The sequence below is a fragment of the Platichthys flesus genome, chromosome 12 (genome assembly GCF_949316205.1).
Source record: "Platichthys flesus chromosome 12, fPlaFle2.1, whole genome shotgun sequence".
NCBI classification, from domain to species: domain Eukaryota; kingdom Metazoa; phylum Chordata; class Actinopteri; order Pleuronectiformes; family Pleuronectidae; genus Platichthys; species Platichthys flesus.
The window spans coordinates 16,966,695-16,987,623 of record NC_084956.1 but is presented as its reverse complement, the minus strand read 5'-3'; the positions used below and the strand labels follow the sequence as shown (position 1 = coordinate 16,987,623).

Genomic DNA, 20,929 nt, shown 5'->3' with positions numbered 1-20,929 from the left:
GTGTATGTGTGCACAAAGTGTCAGGAGAACCATTAGCTGGTGGTTGCCGCACCAGTGGGCCGACCAGGTGCTCCACTGGCATTTCCATCCCTATAGAGCTGGCTTGCTGACGTGACTCAAGGGAACATGTTGCATTTTCCTACAAAAGGTTTGAATTTTTTCACCCTGTAAGAGGCTAAATATTGTTTTACCAGCTGCAGTGACAGGACATCCCCTTCTAATTTGAACATTGTAACGACTCCTCCCTCCACTGACCGTCTATGCTTCTTCAACTGACACTGGTCAAATATCCCACTCAGCTGTGGTAATTGTGGGACCCTGTTGCTTTGAAATGGTTACTTTTCTTCATGCAATCCACTTCTTAATAAGTTGCCAGGCTCATTTTAATGAGGCGCTCTGCTGAGATGAAACACAGACACATATTTGCTGATGTGTACAGTGCAGGCAGCGTAGGGGAAAAGATTTTCTTATCAGTCCCAGCGAGTAAACACATTCAAACGGCACTGCTTCGTGTTTGTCTGCCTGAAAGTGCAATTCATTTCATCTCACGGTGATAGCTATTTAAAATTGCAAACTTCTTGAATAAGGGCATGTGCGCAATGAATTATTAATATAAAACTCCTATTTTGACATGTTTTAGGGCAATTTTGATGTTACTTGGAAAATCTTAAAAAATATGCACTTCTGTCCTAATTTCACCTGACAGTCTCTGCCACACACCATTTATTCATATGTTTTCATCCTTTAAAAAGGCTATGCACCCAGAATTTTTTAAGTCCTCATCACAAATTCATTTCACACTCAACAAACAGTCAAGTTGAATCTGCATTCCGGCCTCTTATTCACAAATTATCTGTTTGCATCAGAACAATGGCGAGTTTCACCAAGCTGATCGAATTGGAGTTGGAGCTGATAGATGTTGAAGAGCAATTATTTTTTATGAAAGAACAGCAGCAAAGAAAAGAAAGACGTTGTCCTGCAAGTCTCCTGGAAATGCGATGCTACCAAGGGGACCAATCACAGATCTTGTGTTCTGCGTCACCCCGACACGTTGTTACATTTTCGGGTGTGGGTCCAGCGTACTGCTCTGCATAGGGTACACCTCTACTCGAAGGCTATGGCTTGGCTTCGCCGCGGAAGCATGAATTGGACTTTAGATATGGAGGCTCAGTCAAAAGTAACGAATACACAACCATTCTTATTTTCAACCTACATTTTAAATAGAACAAATAGAACACAATATTTAATGTTTCTTTCAATAGATCGCTTTAAATCCTGCACCTTTAACTTTTCTTAGATATTCTGATTGATTGGAAATCTTCAGAAAGCCTGTCTTTGAAAGGGTAGGGTCATTGATTCTGTGGTGGGGTGTGGGGGAACATAATGTGCTGCAGTGGTAGTATTGAACGCAGTCCCAGCCTTGACCCACCTGTGGGCCGTTGTTCTTTCTCCTTGCTTGTTGTCCTGGCTTGGTTGTGGCTGTTGAAGGTGACAAAGGTATCTGGCTGGCATGATTACTTTCCCCTGCCTAAGTCACTCTCTGTTGCATGCTGTCTAAATCGACAGTCTCCACTGGAGCCTGCATATGCCCTTGTTATTCTGGCTGTGGGAGACACTGGAGAAGGCCCCATACTGGAGGTGGTGAGTTGTGGTCTTCCCCATATTAATTTTTTTTCGTGCAGCATGGTCAGCCTGGCTTATTATTGTGTTTTATTTGTGTTAGGTTCACCTGCTGCTGTTTTTTTTTACTGCTTGATTTTTCTCAGTTTTCATTAATATTGGTTTGGTTTCTTTATGGCAGCTTTATGTTACTTTATGGCTGAATAGTTTTTTTATATTTATTTGACCAACTGGGTCATACCATTAATGGTTTTATTGTTTACGGTTATATTGCTTTTAATTTCTACAATAGTTTTGGTTTCAGTGCAGATGAGTGCCACAGTGCACAGAGGCTATAGGTCCCGACATTGATGCATGCGAGTCAGAGCACAGGTGAGTGGCCCTACTGGGCAGTCCTTAGTTAGTCTGCCTCTTAGGAGAGGCGGTGGTCTAGTGGCAGAAACTTGGACTATGGGCAGAGAAGGTCTCTGGTTCGTCTCTGGTTCGATTCCAAGGAGAGACAACAAAAGACGAACCTGGATTGATTTGTCCTAAAATCCAAGAGTCTCCCTACCCTGTCTAGTGCCCCTGAGCAAGGCACCTTACTCCCCCAACATCTGCTCCCCGAGCGCCGTACATGGTCGCTCACTGCTCTGTGTGTCCTGCACACAGATGGGTTAAATGCAGAGGTTGAATTTGCCTGCCATTGGATGGGTGTGTTGTGCATGTCTTTAAGGGGTTTGGTAGTATAGTAGTTTTAGCCTAATGTAACACAGTAACATTCTAATCTTCCTATTTGCTGTTGGCATTTTTTGTTTGTCTATTAACCTGTTTCTCTCTCCCTAGAATTTCCAGACCCTCCTATCCAGTAATGTTGAATCATTACAATAAAATATTTGTTGTTGATAAAACGATCACGTCTCTGCCTCTTATCAGTACAAGCTTGTGCAATTGATCGGTTTCCAGAGCGGGACCTTGAAGCGGTAGATCCTGGGCTGCAATTCCTCAGGTGGTGGTGTTGTTGTTGTTCCAACCAAACTCATCTGTTTATTGCCTCCCCACCACCAATCCAGAAACAGAAAGTGTGGCCCTCTTGAAGTGCATATGAAACTAAATCTGAATGTGCTTCAACGCCCATATACAGTGTAGTATAAAGAGTGCATCAACAACTACAGTAAGAATGTGTTGGACAAAATGTTTTATTCAACAGTCTCTTGAAAAGAAAAGACCTAAAAACACGTCAGTTGGGTGAGAGACAGTAAAAGCTGATGGGGGGAGTCAGCAGAATATTCTGACAGTGCGCAGAGATTCAAACTGCTCTCCTTTGTTGTCCAATAGTCTTCGTCGGGGCAGAAAATGTAGGTTAGATTGATAGTTCATTCCTTTTGATGGCTTCACATTTCGTTTCGACCTCTTTCACATCAGACCTTCTGCTCTGGTATTTTGGAAACTTTCCATGTTTGAATGAATTATACATCTGAGAGAATTGAGGTGCCTTGACACAGATTTATAAAGGACAATCTGTCCTAGCTATGGATTTATTGCACTTGCACAAAATAATACACATAACAATGAAAGGTCACACACAGTCAATACATATCCCCTTGTATGTTTACTTGCCATTTAACTCCCACCAAATTGCTTAGTCATCCAGCCCCCTGAATCTGAAAGGGGATTATTAGCTGCAGGGCACCGCGATTGTTTCCTGAATGATTGTCACTTCCATGAGCTGTAATCAACCTGTTTACAAAGGAAAACAAATCACCTGTTCAGAGAATAAATAACAATCCCATTTCTTTCAAATCTAAAGCAGCCTTTTGAATTTCAAAAGATGGAACACAGTCTGTCAGAGTGTCTGGTGTTTTATCACCTGTTTTGTGACGACATTACTTTCCAGGATTTATGGGTTTAAAGTTTGAGGTTGAAGTTCCAACCAAGATCTTCTGCACTAACCACGTTGACAGTGTTGCCTGTCCACGTGGGTCAGGGCTCGGTCCTGTGCCAGTGGTCGTGGCGTGATCAAACTTTGCCAGTCCTTTCCAGTCTGTTGCACTTTATGTCACTAACCTCCCCTCTCCTACCTCCAGGCTACTGCCTCAGGATCCCTGCAGTGGAACCTGCTCTCATCTCAGAAGGATGATTCATTACCCATCAGCACCCACACTCATCTACTCGTCACTGCTGCACCGTCGCTGCTCTTTTAAGGGCAAGCGTTGGTGCAGCATGTCACCATAGCCAAAGTCATGGGATTGAGAGACTTTGATTTCATCCAAGTGTTATAAAAATCCTCTAATCTTGGTTATTACTGAAACTGGTTTTGGCTCTTGGCCCCAATAGAGATGAATGACCTTCCTGCTAAAGTTAAAGAGAGCTCAAAATCCCCTCTCATCCTCCCTAATAAGCAGGTAGGTCATAATTTAGTCATGACTGCATAACATTATTCTACTGAAACCTCACCCCTGTACTGACTCATGTGACTCCCGTAAAAAATGATTCCCTTTTTGAAAATTTTCATGATGTTTCTGAGATTGCAAAAGTTCAGGCTGCACAACAAATTTCTCAGCTGTTTTCTTGTTGATATCTCAAGAGAAGAATGAAAAAAGAACTGAGAAACAGAAAACTAATTTAATTTTTTTTACATTAAAGAGATTCTGCACACTTACATTTGCTGTAAGCTAAATAATATGTCCTGTGGTAAAATAGATTAATGCTGGTTTTAAAATGTGTTATTATTATTTTTTACATTTATGGGTTGACCATGGTTCATAACACCACCTGGTGTTTCAAACCATCTTAGAGCTTGTAGAGCAGACACTAACGTAGGGTCCACTATTTGGGACATCTCTACATCATAATATTTAAATATATTTAAAAATGTCAACACTCACAAGCTTTCATCAGCTTGTGAGTGACATCGCAGTCTCTCACAAACACACACACACACACACACAATCACACACACACACACACACACACACACACACACACACACTGAACCGCTCTCTGTACAAGCAGTTCGAATGGCTCGAGGCGACTGTGGACTTGGCCGTCAGGAAGCTCTGGAGGCGAGAAGCTTCGTATTCATATGACATTTCTAAATGTGTGTGTGCTGCTATGGAGTCATCGCTCATGGCAGGACAATCAAGATAACTTAGCTTCAGCAAAAACTGTCATCGTGTGCAAGTGTGTGTTTGTTCGGGTAGGCAGGTGTGTTTTAGAATTTCCAAGGAGATTCACTTCAGACAAAACTTAAGATTGAAGTACACTTTGAATCATAAAATACATTCTCTTAAGGCATGTCACAGAGTCAGGTAAACCCTGACCCTTTCAACCAGACGCAGGGTGGGGGGCCATCTGTATTTATTGGTTGTGGAGAGAGGAGAGAGAGGGGGAAGATAAGAGAGCTATTTGTAGCTGGTTTGGTATGATGGTAATAATTATACTTATAGGTGTAATAGTGTTACAAGCAGCCCCAGACAATAACATACACTTATCAATAATGATGAGTGTGGAGTAGCAGCTCTGGAATCTGCAGCTACCTGCAGAATGAAGACAGGGGGAGAGAGGAATCGCACAAACTGTGGGAGAGAGATATCAGAGAGTTAATGACATGGTTGAAATGGGATATAAAAGCTTGTGGAGAGGCAGAGAGAGAGAGAGAGAGAGAGAGAGAGAGAGGTGCCCAGCGTGTTGGGGAGGTCCCTCAGCAGTCTGTGTCTGCAGCAGCAGAACTGAGGGATGGTTCAGTGCTCACCTGAGCCCGCTCAAACTAAATAAGCTTTATTAGAGAGGAAAGTTAGAAGTCTAGAGAGGGTGACTGCCTTACTCAACACAGCGTGGGAGATGGAGACTGAAGCCTCTGCTTCCCGTTATACTAGAAACCAAATCACCAATAAGAGAACAGTGTCAGCAGATGAGACACGTGTTTGATAGGTGGTGTGGGATGAAAGAGTTTAATCAGTGCTTACATCATGTTCTTGAGGCCGGATTGTTTACGTTCAAGATGGACATGTGGAAAGGAGAAACCAGCTCTGCTCAGGAGCTCTGCTCTGATCTCGTGGATTTTTTTTCGAAGGGTGAATAAGGAAAGTGGTAGATTTGGAGCTGAATATAAAGTCAATGAACTGAAGGAGATGACTGAGTGACAACTGGCGGAACAAAGCATAATGCAGTTACATAATATTGAAACAAAAAGGTGAGCTTGATCTTGGAAGCTCTATTGTAAAGCTTTATCCTCGATTCAGTGATTTGCATGGTAGCAAATGCTGAAATGTGAGGGGGAAAGTAGATTTTAGGGGGAATTGGAAAGGAGATTATGGAAAGCGTGTAGAGAGTGTGTCTCTCAATGGCATAGTTATAGCCATGAAATGATTAGAGATGCAAGTGTGTCTGGTGTCCTGACAGTGTTGTGATTCACAATGTAACAACGATAAAGGTCTCCTGCCTTCAACAAAGTATTTATTTTCATTCGGCCTGAAGCCAAACCCAACGATTCTAAATCCTAACCATGGTCACAGTACTTGTTGGTGTTTGTTCCAGTCATCCTGCCCCTAAGGGTGTCATATTTGAAAAAACTGACAAGGGCAGTCACAGGTCGTTCTGTTGTTTAGCCTCTTGTTTTACAGTCTCTAGTTCCATTTATAAATGTTTAAATCTGGGCTCAAAAGATTAAATGTATCAGACAATATATACATATTGATGCTTGGATTAGTGACACTTTTTTCAAATTAATGTTTAGATAGAGAGGTTGACCTACAGGTTCAATAATAATAACATCTACACTTGAGTCAGAGAGTGAAGTCAATGTGTTATCAGCATATAGATTTTCGCCGGACTGGCTGAAGTACTAAGGGGTCATAGGGTCAGGAACAAGATCCATAGTGGAATACATTCAGTCAGCCCTGCAGGCCATTCCATCTGGATCTGACCTGGCAAAGACGAAACTCCAGCTCTGACAGGGGAGAGTGCGAGACAGAATAAATAGCCTTAAGTGAGGATAGACACAAATTAACTTATTCTTTTCTTTTTCTGTTTATCTCTACCTGCCTCATATATTGTATCACACACTGACATACACACACACAATTGGCCCAGGATTTTCAGTTTGTATTGATCAGTCTTGCATTCTTGCTTTTGGAAGGTGATTTGTAACTTGGGTAATTAGAATGTAACTGGAAATGCAGCACAGGTGATTCTAGCCTTTACTTGCCGCAGGGAACACATGGGTGTAGCCTGCATATGCACAGAGTGGTATGTGTTATAGTTTACGTGGGCATGGGAAGAGGGTGGCGTGCAGAGAGAAACAAAGTGTCTTGTTAAATGTGGTTTTCTGGCACTTTCTTTTCTCCTTTGCAGATTGTCAACCTTGAATCCTCCACTATTCACTCTCTGCCTCCTCTTGACACTCTCCCTTCCTCCACACTCTCACTCCCTCCATTGAATTCCCCCTAAATTCAATTGCGTTTTAAATCTATATATCATAGAGCCACCATGATCAATACTGCCAAAGTGTCGGGATATAATTAAATGTTCCTGAGGTGAAGGGGGAAAGAAACATTGCTGCACTTTCTCTTTTATTTCTGTGTCTCTTCTTCTCTTCACGCTCTTTGTCTTTCTTCCCCACCGTGTAAGTGTAGCCCTGGCAACAGGGTCTTGAGTGTCGCCACTACCCACCATTCTATTGTTGCCAGAGACAAACGCATTTTCTCTCGGGAGTAAGAGAACTAACTCTGTGAAAATGTCACCCTGTAGTGAGTTTAGACCCCAGAGCCAATTCACATCATCATGAGGTCAGATTAACTCACATTAGTGTGAGTACATTCATCAGCAATGTGCATATGGCCAATACTGTAAATTAATGCATCACAGCTGTACTCTTCACCTAAAAAAAATAATGAACGCAAAGTTTAAATCATAGAAAAGCTAAATGATTTTTGCATGAATGTAAGCCGTCTTAAACTTGTCATGTTGCCGGAGATTTATTTGCGTCATCACGACATTAAGCTGGTCAAATACTTTCAGAACTGCTCTCGTGGCCTCAGCATTCTTTATTGGTGTAACTAATAGGCTTTAAAGCCTCGTCTGCTCTGCATGTTGAATATATTCCTACTGTTTTACTGAAACATCACACACCAGGGGTTTAATCCATTTAGCTTATACGTCTCTCGGGAGAGGATCATTTTTCTTTAACAGCATTTCGTGTCTGACCGTCCGTCACCTTGTCATTTATTAGACATTAATAAACATCGAGAGGGAGGCCACAGCGAGAATAGTAATACTTTATGCTGACAGCTGTATCAGCATATGTGGTTTGTGGTGATGAGGCATTAAGTGCAGCCAGGAGACCAAAGGGCCACTAATGGATCTCTAAGCATCGGGTTGATGTGACACTGTGTTACCATCACATTAAATATTCTCTCCACAGGTTAAACATCAATGCACTTAATTTGTGCCTGTTTCTCTGGGCACCTTGGTCAACTCGCATGCATTCACTGTCACCATTCAGTTTCTCTGTCCTGTCTTTGGTGAGAGCTTAGTGGTTTGTTGACTCTTTCCTTGTAATGGTTACGTGGTTTGAGTCTGAGGATAATGGTTCAGATTGAGCTGAATGACCAATAATATGCAGAGTTAAATTGAGCTCCATCCCACTCATTTCTCTCTTATTATGAAAGAGAGTGTCTGTGCAGGCAGAGAAAAACTCTAAGGGTTCACAGATACAATTTTGTAAAAATCCTCAAAATCTCATGCAGATAAGGATGTGCAAAATCGTCCCCTTAAATTCAATTGAGCTGCTCTAAATTGCACACACTAATAGATATCAGTCCCCTAAACATACAAGATTTTTCATTAAGTATTCTGTGGGAAATCTATGAAAATGTAGGAAAAAAAAAGAAAAAAAGCCCTATCTTGCTAATTCATGTTGAAGTCTTGGATCTGCCCCCCTGATCTAGATCATCACTAAAGTGTTATCTAATTTAATTTAATTAAATTTCTTTACTGACCTTATACCACTTGCTTCCATCAAGCTTCATTGATATTTGCCCAACAGCTTATGGCAAATCCTGCTGGGCAACAGACAGACAAATACAGTTGAAACTAGGCAGGAGCAGTGAGAGCACATACCTCCACCAAAGCTAAGGCCATATCTCGCTATCTCAAATCAGTGTTTCCCAATAATTATCTAGACTGCATCGGCCCGTTATATGCTAATTTGTTCCACCAGTTTTATAATGAACCCAAAAATAATTTGTTTCACTTCTTACATAAGAGATCTCAAACTTGATGTTTTGCTCAGTCGCTGGATTGTACAGCTGTGTGCAGAGCCCTTTGCCGCACTGTGCTATTTCAGGTGCTTGCACTATTGTCCATAAAGGTGCTTCCAACCATGCAGACAGTCAGACATCATGGTCTCACCTGCAGTTGTGCGCATATCAACAAGTGGCATAGAATACAGCTCTTTCTTTCATGGGTGAACTTTTCTGTCACTTGGAATCTGTTACACATGAAAGAGAAGCACTTTGTTCACGTGCATGCATGCATGTCCCATTGTCCTTGGAGAATGTTATAATCTATGTCAGCATAAACCTTAAGAAGCTATACAGTGATGACATGGAAGGAGTTTCTCTGGAAGCGTAAACTATATTTTCTTACAAACCCAGTTTGACGCTGCCCCCGAGCGCTGTCCAACTCTTTAGATTTGGTGACTGTGAAGGTTGTTTCATATGAATCCTGGCAGTGAGCCCTGGCCCATCTGCATTTATTTATGACTCCCCCCTTGTTGATAAAGGTTTTCACTTTAATCTGTCATGGATGTTGACTAAACAATCTCACCTCAAGGGCCATTTGGTACCTGAGCTTTTGATCCCATCGGTGTTTCTTCGTGAGGAGATGGAGTCAAGTTATTTATTTCCAGCAACTTTAGATTCCACGAAGAGTTGAGGTGACGTGATTTTGTCAACTTTCTTGAGAACTAAATTAACTAAATTAAACGTGTCTTCCATATGCAAACAAAACAACCATGCTGATTCAATGACATTATCCCACAAAAACACTAATTTATACCCCCTACTTTAATTGCTCTACTGACTGCTCAACTGACATTCAGTTGCACTAAGTTGATGAAAATTACTTTCTGCAAAATGGATTTTGAATCATACATAATATCTCCCCTGAGGTTACAATTTCCTTCTGCTTCTATAGGAAAACGGTCACATAACCTTTCATGTTATATGACCTCCTGGTCACTCCGCATTCTGCTGTATTCATGATAAATGAAACAGATCCATTATGTATGATTTTCCTTGTGTGAAGACATTATGCAGCCCGAGCGCAAAATGATGTCTCATTTTGCCGTCACAAACCAACAGTTTAGAATCCATTCCGTACAAGCAGAGGTAATAGAGACAGTGCTGCCAATTACACAGATGACAATGCCTTTATTACACGACTCATTCTGGCTTTCATTCATATTCATGTGACAGATGTTCGATTGCCTGGATGATAAAAGTAAATCAGGAATCTCTTGTGGGGATCTCTCATCTCAAAGTGTGACATCATAACTCATTCTGACATCCGACGCTGTAACCATTGAGCGAGGCAGTTTGAAATATGGAGGAGAGCTGTTAACACATTCCGGAGGAGTGATTCAAGGGACTGGCTCATTCATGTGGATCTGACATGCTTCATGAGCAACAGAAGGTCTAATCTGGTCATGAGGACATTAAAGAAAAACATCAACGAAAATAAATGAATTGAACCTTCTGGATGTTTTCGTCCCTGTCTTTGCATATGTAAACGTGAGTGTGTGTTTACTTGTTTTTGTTACCTCTTGAGGACCCTAACCTGCACAAACACTGACCTTCCCGGGACCAGTGGACCTCATGAGGTCCAAAGCCTGGTGACATTGAAACAAAGTCAATCCAAATGTGTATTTTCTAAAGAATCTGTGGCTCCTGTACGACTGTCGAAACAACCTGAAGCTTAAATAGACCTTAGATAGTGGTAATCCACACACCTTTGCAGCCAATAACATTAAAGACATAATATATTGATAAATTAGATTATCCAATCAATTGAATTTACTCAGACTTTTCTAATCGTGCGGAAATGTTAGCTATATTATTTCTTGGAAAGCACAACACAGAGCCAGGGGGTGTGGATCAGTAGAGCTTCTCTGAATAAATATACCATACATGCTGTAGATCAATAAAACATGTCGACATGCTCATAAACACGTGAAATAAGACTTGATACTGGGGCTGGAAATACAGAAGGGAAGTGGAACTAATGGAGATATTTCACACGACTGACAGGCAGCAGTCAAGTGCTCTCTGTTTTGTTTTGTTTTTGTGACCCAAAGTGTGATAATCCCTGTTCTCCATTTTCATTACAGAAACTTCATTACACATTGCCACTAAAACTCTGAGCCAGAAAAGTCACATTAACTTAAAGGCTGCAAGAAGAAAAACAATAAAGATAAAAAATTGACTGATTTATTACATTTCACTCTGTCGTGTAATGGCTGTCCTGTAAGGGCAGACTGATTTAACGCTGCCTTAACATGGGTGAGTTGTGACACTGATGGAGAAAGTTGTTCATCTGGGAATTTGATTTTTATCAGGAGTGGATCGAGACCAAACCATGTTGTTGTTTTGCCAGAATAAACAGTTCCCTTAAGAGAAGTGAACATCTCAACAAATTCCTAAATACAAATAACAAATTTAGTCTTTGCAGGAAAAAAAAGTTTATTTACCAAAATGTTGAACTGTAAAGAAAATGTACAAATAGCCATGTAAGTTGTTCAATAATGTGTTTGCTCAAATACAAAATGCTGCACATGATTTTCACTGTAAGTTTCTGCTTTGACAGAGAAGCTACTCCGCTCAGAAGGACCTTGGACAGCAGAACTGGGAGAAAAACTTAAATCCACCCTCCAGTTTGAGTTTGCTCTGTCTTATCAGTTTCTTACCACACGTGATTGTGTTACTATGCCCCCCAGGCAGAAATCACTGGGCATTGTTTAGTTTTTATAAAACTTATCTGACTGTACATCCTTTGACTTTCTGCTCAGACACCTCCTGAATGACTGACTGCTTTGCAAAGTCTTGAATAAAACTCACAAAAGACAACTTGGTGTCAAGCAGCTTTTTGAACCCAAACCAAAATCTTTCTTCAAGATAGTCAACTTGACCATCTGATGCATAATAATTAAGTTAAATATGATTTGTAACTATTTTGGAAACGCATAGAAAATTGATCCTGCCTGTAAAACAGATCAAGTAATTGTCATTTATTTGCCTTATATTTGCCAGAAACACAACTCTCATGAGACCCTTCATTGTCAATAAATTGGTATATATCTAAATCTCTTAAAAATGTTAACAGTCTGTTTTTTTCGGGGGAAGTATGGTTAGGCGGTTTTCTACCTTGAAGTGGTAAAAAAGATGACAACTGCAGCTGGATCTGCCTCGAGAAATCTCAGAGCTATCATCTGTAATTCTCTGTAAGAGAGGCACATCAAGTTTGACAGTAAATAATAGTTTGAGAAAAGACATTTGTCCCTGGACACGTCTAAACAACGGGTGTCAAAATTAATTCGTATATGTTTTCAGATCATTTACTTACCAGGAAAGCCCAGACCCATCAGTCTCAGAGAGAGAATTCGACATTTTGGGAACTGTGGTTGGTAGTAGGCTCTTGCAATCAGATAATACGATTAATGTGTATTACATTTCTGTGTTAAAGTTCCTTCTCAGTCCCTCACTTCCTATTAAACTCACACTTACACCGATAAATGTATCAGCTCCACTGGGGGAAACCAGCTTAAATGTGAAATGCTGAAATAAGATCTATTCAACAGCGTTCCCACAAGTTTCCCAAGTTTGACATTCTCGAACCTAAAGGCGATGAAATATCTCATCATGAGCAGATTTTTCCCACACTGCCTCAAATTCATTATTTTTCAATTTATTCCCAATACCTGATGTTAAAATGTAAATCATGGCAACAGTGTAAGATGAGAGGCTGCCAGGAAAGATGACCTGATTCTTCGGGTCACTGCAGACAGAGACAGACATGCTGTGGTGAGAGATTAGATTTGGTGCATCTATATTTATGCTCACTTAATGAAAATAACACATTTATAGGCAATATTTATCACTTTTAAGAAGTCAAAAATTATACTGTCAACCTTGGAATTCTTGATAAAGGAACCAGCTACATGACAGAAATAACACATATGTGAGCCTCCTTGGCTGGTGAGAAGTAGTTTAGTAATCCTATATCAGCTCAGCAGTGCTCCTAAAGACAGCAGGCCTGCAGTTATTATGATGGAAGGGAAGATTCTGGATGGGTACATTGTTCATGCAGGGAACTGTGACCACAGGATCAGTTTGACAGACAGTCAAACATGGGATATGTAAAGTGAGAAGCAATCTTGAGTCAACCAACTGACAATTAACATGCAAATCCGTATAGAGCTCCAGGGAATTTTTAACAATAACCAAGTGACACAGACCACTGTGAAACATGCTCAATAGTCTCCCGGGCCACATATGAGAAAATCAGAATTTCTCTTCCGTATGTATGGATCTATATGTTGGACTTGACAACTGCACACACACAAGGAATAAGAATAATGTTGTATGCTTAGATGTGTCTGCCACATAATGCAGTTTGTAAAAGATGGTGATGCAATGAAAATCTAGAGGGCAAATGTTTTTTGCATCTCTATCTCCCTGTAGAAAATTAAATGAAAATGTTCATTTGGAAAACACCATTAGAATTAATGCATTTGCAAGCAATGGACCATAAGTGATGAAAAATGTATCAAAATATTTGTACATCATGTGTCAGTTTCGCTAGTAGGTCTAAAAAGAGAAATCATTTTAGCCGACAAAAACACTTAATGGGCCTTTCAGTCACACTTAAGCAAAATGCATTCAAGTAATATTTCATCCAAATGATTTTAACAGTCTGGAAGTATGCAACAACATTTGCAAATTTAATGCACTCATACTTTAGTAGTGTGTGTCAATCAGGACATGACGAGAAAAAAAGAAAACCCTTCACATTAGAAAAAAAAACTTGTATCAGAGCCTGTTAATAAATCCTCCACTTAAAATGTTCAGTGTGGCCAGGACTGCACAGAAAGGTTTTTGGTTTTATTTTTTTGGTGGTAATTAGTGCAGTTGTTGAATAACTGCATTGTGCTGTATGTGATTATAAGAAGTTTTATTCCATTTAGTCAAAATTGTAAATAAAACACTTGATAGTAGTGACAGTTGTTTTTATCAGTTCTGTCTTGTTATTGTCTTGTTTTAGTCATGAAAATAAAGGTTGTTGGTGAAGATGTTCATAGTTATGTTATAGTAATTCTGTAATTTTCAGTGAACTATTGAAATGAAATGAAATTACCACTAGTAAAAACTCAATATGTCACACAGTGTGGGGCAAAATGAGAGCGAATTCTGGTTTTATGAGAATCAATCAGACAGTCATCTACCAGTTAATGGAAGATGTCACTATGCTTTATGTCTCTGTACTTTCAAAAAGAGGTGAGGAACATTTTTCCTGTCAAGGGCCAGTTACATTTTACAACATCCTTCACTGACCATACTAAATCTTCGAACACATATATCATACCAACCTCGCCGATGCCTTGGCTGGAACTGCTTCTCTCTGACGTCAGATGGTAGTGATGATGGCGATTACACTCACAGCTGGTTTCAACATTCTCAAACAAATCCTCACTTTTGGTAAAACCATGCACGCCTTGCAAGGAAGGTTAGTCCATCTTTCTATCAAACTCAGCAATGATCCCATGCAAAGAAATAACTTGTTGAGTGGTATCTGCTATGTATTTTGTTTTCATTACAGACCAAAGGTTTACTTGTTGAATTTCCTGTTCTTTCCAATTGTTTTTTTTTTCAAATTCTTTGTCCAGTGTGGGCAGCTTCCCATCAGACACATATTTCCTTCTCAAATTCTCCTTCCACATGAACTTTCAGCCTCCTAGCTCTCTGCTTGTTCACTGACTTTTTCTATTGGCTTTTTCTCATCACTGTGAACGTGTCCCTGCAAACAAGGCACACTCACTCTTCTTTTGCTTCGAAATACATGTATATATTTGTGCTTCTCTTGGAAAGTGTGACATTCCACATCTACTTTTATTTTCTTGAGACCTTTGCCATGATCCTTGCCAATGAAAAACAGCTCCCTACGTGTTGACTTCATATCCTTCGTATTTTTATATTTCTGAACTCCTCTTTTGTGTTAATGAATTATCATTGTGGTCAGGATCAAATTGTCTCTCCAGAGGCTCCTTGCCCCTCACAAATAAACTGACTTTCTATGTACCACTTTATTTAATATTTTCTGCACCTTTGACTTACCTGATGGCATGTCTATATTTTCTTTGTGCTGCTCTGTATGCTTTATCTCAGTTCACCTTCCTCAGTAAAGAGAATCTCAAATTCGAAGGCTAATTTCTGGCAGAATGTCTGTCATTATACAGGTACAAAGGCTTTTAAAAAGTGTTTCATTTTGCTATTTCGTCTACTTTTCAGTTCAATTGCATTAACTTCTCCTGTTATTCTTGAACTGAGGGTGACGTATTCAGTAAAAAATTAGACAGAACTTTGGACATGATGAACATGTGTCACATGGCTTTGCAGATGTTGAGAGAAAGTTTGTACGGTTAAGTGCATGATGTGGACACATTTCTTTCCCCAGTGTAATGTCTGTGTGTTCTGCAGCTTGTGTCATGACTACTGTCAAATAAAAAGCTGAAAGTGTGTTAGATTCTGTATTGCCAAAAGACATATGATTGTATTTTTATGTTGCACAGCTGCAGTGGCCAAAAGCCAACCCCCGGCTCTACTTTTTGAGATGTTTCCAAGCCAGTCAGATGACAATAAAACTGTGAGACATTACTTTTGGTAGCATCTGCGCTTCTGCATATCAGGGTGCATGGACTGACAGCAAATACACTGCAAATTGGAATGAATAATAAGTTGATGGGACAATTGTTTATCACTGGATTTTATGAAAGAATCAATAAGCTGTGATACAATTGTATGCCGCAAAGTAAGTTGTTCTTACTTACAATTCTTTTGTGTATTTATTTTTGTTGATATTTTTTTATACAGCTTCTGAAATGTACCTCACTGCCATCTTTAACACTTAAAATGACTTAAAACCATATTATTACTTTTGTTCAAAAATCTTCCATTTTTATCTTCTATTTTGCGCAATATGATCAAATATAATTGTATATTTGTCCGTTTTTTATTGTACAGGGAATTTTTACTATTCTAAAACAAGCTTATCGAAAATATTATGCCACCATATAATGAAAACAAAAGGAAATAAATAAGAAATTCTTTAGTAAATTTTAAGATTTTTGCTTAGAAAAAGTGATTTTTAGTTGGAAACCGTGTTTTAATTATTTAATTAACTTTTTTTTCGTCTTGTCAAAGAATTTTTTTGTCTTTTTAAAGAACAAACATGCAGAGAAATCTGAAAGTCAGCTCTGGAACCTTATTGCGCTGGGATTTGTTCCCGCACGACTTTCCGTTTAGAGACACCGTTTCACTTCCTGTCAGAATTCACAACAAGAGCCGAGCCGCTGAAGCTAATTCATTTGAGCAGCTTTTGCTCAACAAATGTTAATGTAGCAAAAATATTTACAGACAACAATGATTCCTTACACCGTCAACATCAAACTCGCGGCTCGGACGTTGACTGGCACTCTCAATTTGCAGAATAAAACCGCGGTGGATTGGTGAGTACTGCAGCTCAGCCGTTAGCACCATGTAGCTAAATAATTCAGTAAAGATGTGCAGAATGACATATGTTGTTTAGCAACTCTTAACGTTTCTGCTCGTTTCACTCTATTGGTCCCTCGTGTCGCTGCTCATACAGATGACAGTTTTGGCCGAGCCCGCTGATGGAGATTTCTTATTCAAAGAAAACAGAAACATGCAGGAAATCCAGTGTCATGTGATGTGATGTGACATTTCGCTGGGCCTGATGCATTCCTCAGGCCTCATCTTGTCATAGTAATTCCCCTGTATACTGTGACTGCTGCGTGACTTCATTTACGTTTAGGTTAAACTAAGATTTAATCCAAGATAATATTACTATTTTAGTCGAGGGAACAGCTGAACTGCTCAATTCCTCATGCATGAAGCAGAGGTATTCTGCTCACATTGCAGAAGTGACAACAGAGACCTCTCACGTTGCATGATTTATTGTTGACAATGTGTAAAGGAAGTTTAAAAAGGCACAGGCTATGGTATGGTGGTGTTGTCTTCGTCTGCCACCTCTCAAAACATATTTCTTCTGGTATTCCCACATGTTGGTTTACTGTCACATACTAGATCAGCATTTTTGTCAGCCTGCTGCACCAGGAGGATTATTTGAAAGTCTGTGTGAACATGATTGTATTTATTAAATAGCTGAGTTGCAGGATTTCATGTGGATTCGACTTGTGATTTTGTTGGGGGTGTGGACGTGGTCCAGCCATAACATGATTGACGATATTTTATGGACACTGAAAGATTAAAATCAATATAGACATGAAGTCAAGAGCAGGAAACTGTTAAACAGAGACAGCTGCTAGGTTCTAGTACCATATTCATCAGATCAAATACGTGCATTGTTTGATATTGTCTAATAAACCATATGTAGGCTGTGGAAATTTGCTATGTATGGTCTGGCATGTGGTATGATGAACCTTAAGCTTCCTCCTACATCCCTCATCACTTAGTTGTCACCCCTGTCTGTCAGTATGATGGTTTCTTTTCTTTCTTTTTTAGCAAGATTACACAAATACTACGGTATGCATTATCACTAAAACATGATGGAGGGATACGTTATGGCCATTCAGTTTTGGTTCAAATCCAGATTAGTCATGCTGATTCAGGATTTTCTTTTTACTTTTAGTTAACATTGCAAAGTACGGTGTTTTTCCACTTTTTCATAAATTACTCAAGAAATAGTTTAGATGTCTTTCTGAAATTTACTCAGTTATATGTATAGTGAGCATATCTATAAACAGGTAAAATGTTGTGCACATCTGAATAATATCTGGATTTTTTTATTTAGGTATTGTTTGGTACCAAATATTCCATTCAACTATATCATGGAAATTATATTTTGGCTGTGTTTGATAACTGGTTTACAAAAAATGTCTCTGTACATATTATATGTATCTGATGCAAGATACACTATGATGATGAATGCCTTGGAGGAAGTATGCACTCTCTGAGTGCCCTTCTGGTTTGGTCTGAATCACTCCTCCTGTCTCCTTCCCTGTGACTCTCCTGCACTGAAGGGGCTGGCAGGGGCTGATAGCTCAGGGATGTCACTCCAGTATCCTCATCATCGACCCAAAGACATCCCAGACCATTCAGGTTCTAGAAAGACACAAAGCCAACGTGGTCAAGGTGAGTTTTCATTTGTGTGACTGTTTAGTTCTATGCTGGACTGCAACTACTATTGTTTTTATTCTATCACTCTGTCAGTTATCTCTTTTAATTTATCAATGATTTTGTCTAAAAGTATTGAACATATGAAGAAAATGCCCAACCTAAGCTCCTAAAACTCAAAGTGATCCTACTATCAAACCCTGAATTAATTGAATGTACACTCAAAGAAATAAGAAAATAAAAGCAGCAACAGTCCAATTTGAGAATCAGATTTCAGCTAATGTTTGGCATTTTGTTTATTAAAGGATATTTAAACTTTTATTCCCTAAAAAAATTATCAAGGCCTTTTTTTTTCTTTCAATTAACAAATCAATTAATATACAAAAATCGTAGCCTTGCCCTATTGGCTACAAATGACAATTTCAGGAAATTAAGTGGTTGGACAAAAAAAAAAAACTCAAGGGCACAGAGAGGATATGACAAATTAATGTAGTTTGAAAATTGTATTTTAAAAATTTATGTAAAATTTTGACCTGAATATTTTGAAAAGAACACACAGAATGAAGAAAAGAATTTCTTTCATAGTTTCCTATTTACTTCAGGTCAGTATATGTGGATGTGGAGTGCGGTTTGTAAACTCATCAGTGGTCTTATGCTGTTTGCCTTTTATATACATGTCAATATCTTGTTGTGCGGAATAAAAACTTGCTGATTAATTATTAATATACAACCCAGTGTTAATGTCACCATGGTGTGACCTTGAGATAAGTTGGCCGAGTCTCCGGCAGACAAATTCAGCTGTACTTCACTGAGAAGCCCACACCAGGAACACTGATAAAGGTTGCTGCGTTGATGGAGAACCTCATTGTTTGTGTACGTGTGTGTACACACATGCTTGTTTGTTAGGGTAGATAATGGGCAATAAATTCTACAGTGATTATCAGTGCCGGGGCTCAATCCGAGACTCCCATTCCTCACTCGGAAGCACACTTTAATCTTGTAAAGCACCACCGCAGCAGCAGCAGTGGGCCATTCCTCACCACCAGGCCAGACACAAGAACGCTTCCTGGGAAAAAAAGAAAATAGTAGCTACAGTAAAGGGCATGTGTATTCATGTTGAGAAACATGGACATAATCAATTATACTACTAAAGCTGGCTCTGGAGTTGATTTATTGTAGAACGTGCATTGGTTTCACTTCAGTTTTGTGTGTATTTGAATCTGTTTCTTATTTCTCTAGTTTTCTGTATCTTTCTATCCTGAGCCCACATTTTGTCAGTTATTAGTGAAAATATGTAAATGCACTTTTGCAAAGAAAAAAAATCCTCCGGAAGATCTCCAGTTAGCTAGAACGCTGTTGTTTTCTAAGTCAAAGTCATCATCTTCCATTTCATAAATATGCTGTGACCCTCACCTTAAATGAACACCAAATCAACACACACACAAACTGATATTTGATACCAGTAACTTACCATAGCATGTGTTTTGTGTTTTTTAGGTGAAATGGTCCAGAGAAAACTATTACCACAACGTGAGCTCACCCTACTGCCTGCGTCTGGCCTCTGGAGATGCCTCAGGGAAGATAATAGTTTGGGACGTGGTCAGCGGCACTGCCCATTGTGAGATCCAGGAGCATTCCAAACCTATCCAAGGTAATTCCCCATCACACAGGCTTGAATTGATTGTTGTTTGTCCCTCAGCTCGGCGCAGGATTGAGAATTTACTTTGCCAGCTTTGCCAAGGGGAAATCTTTGAGCTGCTGCTTTGTTGTTGGCTATTTGTTTTCATTAAGATGCTCTTACTGTCACTCCCTGTCTCTCCTCCTGCTGCACTGCACAATATGTCTCCATCTCCTTCATAACAAGGTTTCTCGTCTCTGTCTGCCTCTCTTTCTCTGTCAGACCTGGAGTGGTTGTGGAATCAGGATGCATCTCGTGATCTGCTGTTAGCCGTCCACCCTCCCAACTACATCGTCCTGTGGAATGGAGACACAGGAACAAAGCTTTGGAAGAAGAGCTATGCTGAAAACATCCTCTCCTTTTCTTTTGATCCCTTCGACCCATCCAACATGGCATGTAGGTGAACCATAACATATGACTCTGCATTAATTTAGTCAGTTTCAGTCTATTTCTTGTCTCTGTGATTTCCAAATCATCAAGCTCAGTGTTAGTAGCAAGCCAATACTCTGCATGAGCACCTCTTATCAGACTCACACTTCTACATCTAGAGAGATGCATGTTGAACAATTTATGAAATCTCATTTTCCATAATTTGTATTAATCAAAACAGATATTTTCTTAAGTGAAACATACAAACAGACTACGTGTCCAGTTGTAATCCTTATCATGTTTTTCTACCCCTCATTTGCAGTACTGACCAGCGAGGGAATCGTCTTTATCACAGACTTTTCCCACTCCAAGCCCCCAGGCAGTGCTGGCAAAAAGGTGTACATCGCCAGTCCGCATGCAAGCCCCGCCCACACCAAACCTGCTCCCGCCCCCGCTCTCCCGGCCCCTACTGGCGCCAAGAAGGCACTCAACAAGGTCAAAGTGCTCATCACCAATGAAAAACCAACGTAAGAGCTACTAAACTTCCATGACTGTTTTAGAATGCTTATAACGTTTTTATATTTCTCCTGTTTTGGTTTACAGTCATACAAGGGCAGTTGTATGAGCCTGTTGACCCAGAAGTTTTTAATATTCACAGCATCATATCTTTTATAATTTGTATTTTATATTTAGAATTAGCTTTTTTGCCAGTGAGCTTTTGTCACAAACATTTTACAGTGAAAATGAAATAGAGGAGAAAATGTCTGAGAATGTTGAGGAGGACCCTACTTACAGAGCATCCTCCTCTGATGAGAATAACCTCATTGCTGATCCTCCTGGTTCTCTAAACCAC

The 20,929-nt window shown here is 39.7% G+C and overlaps 1 protein-coding gene across 1 annotated transcript in view; it reads left to right on the top strand.

Moving 5' to 3' along the window:
* The first annotated feature begins 16,196 nt into the window (after positions 1-16,196).
* The window catches only part of wdr11 (WD repeat domain 11), a 53,240-nt gene continuing 48,507 nt past the window's right edge, over positions 16,197-20,929 (top strand). Inside the window, exons 1-5 of the mRNA XM_062401057.1 lie at positions 16,197-16,381; positions 17,936-18,047; positions 19,527-19,680; positions 19,930-20,103; positions 20,399-20,603. Of these exons, the coding sequence (XP_062257041.1) occupies positions 16,296-16,381; positions 17,936-18,047; positions 19,527-19,680; positions 19,930-20,103; positions 20,399-20,603 (731 nt within the window). The 5' untranslated portion in view covers positions 16,197-16,295. The remainder of the gene's footprint in view (positions 16,382-17,935; positions 18,048-19,526; positions 19,681-19,929; positions 20,104-20,398; positions 20,604-20,929) is intronic.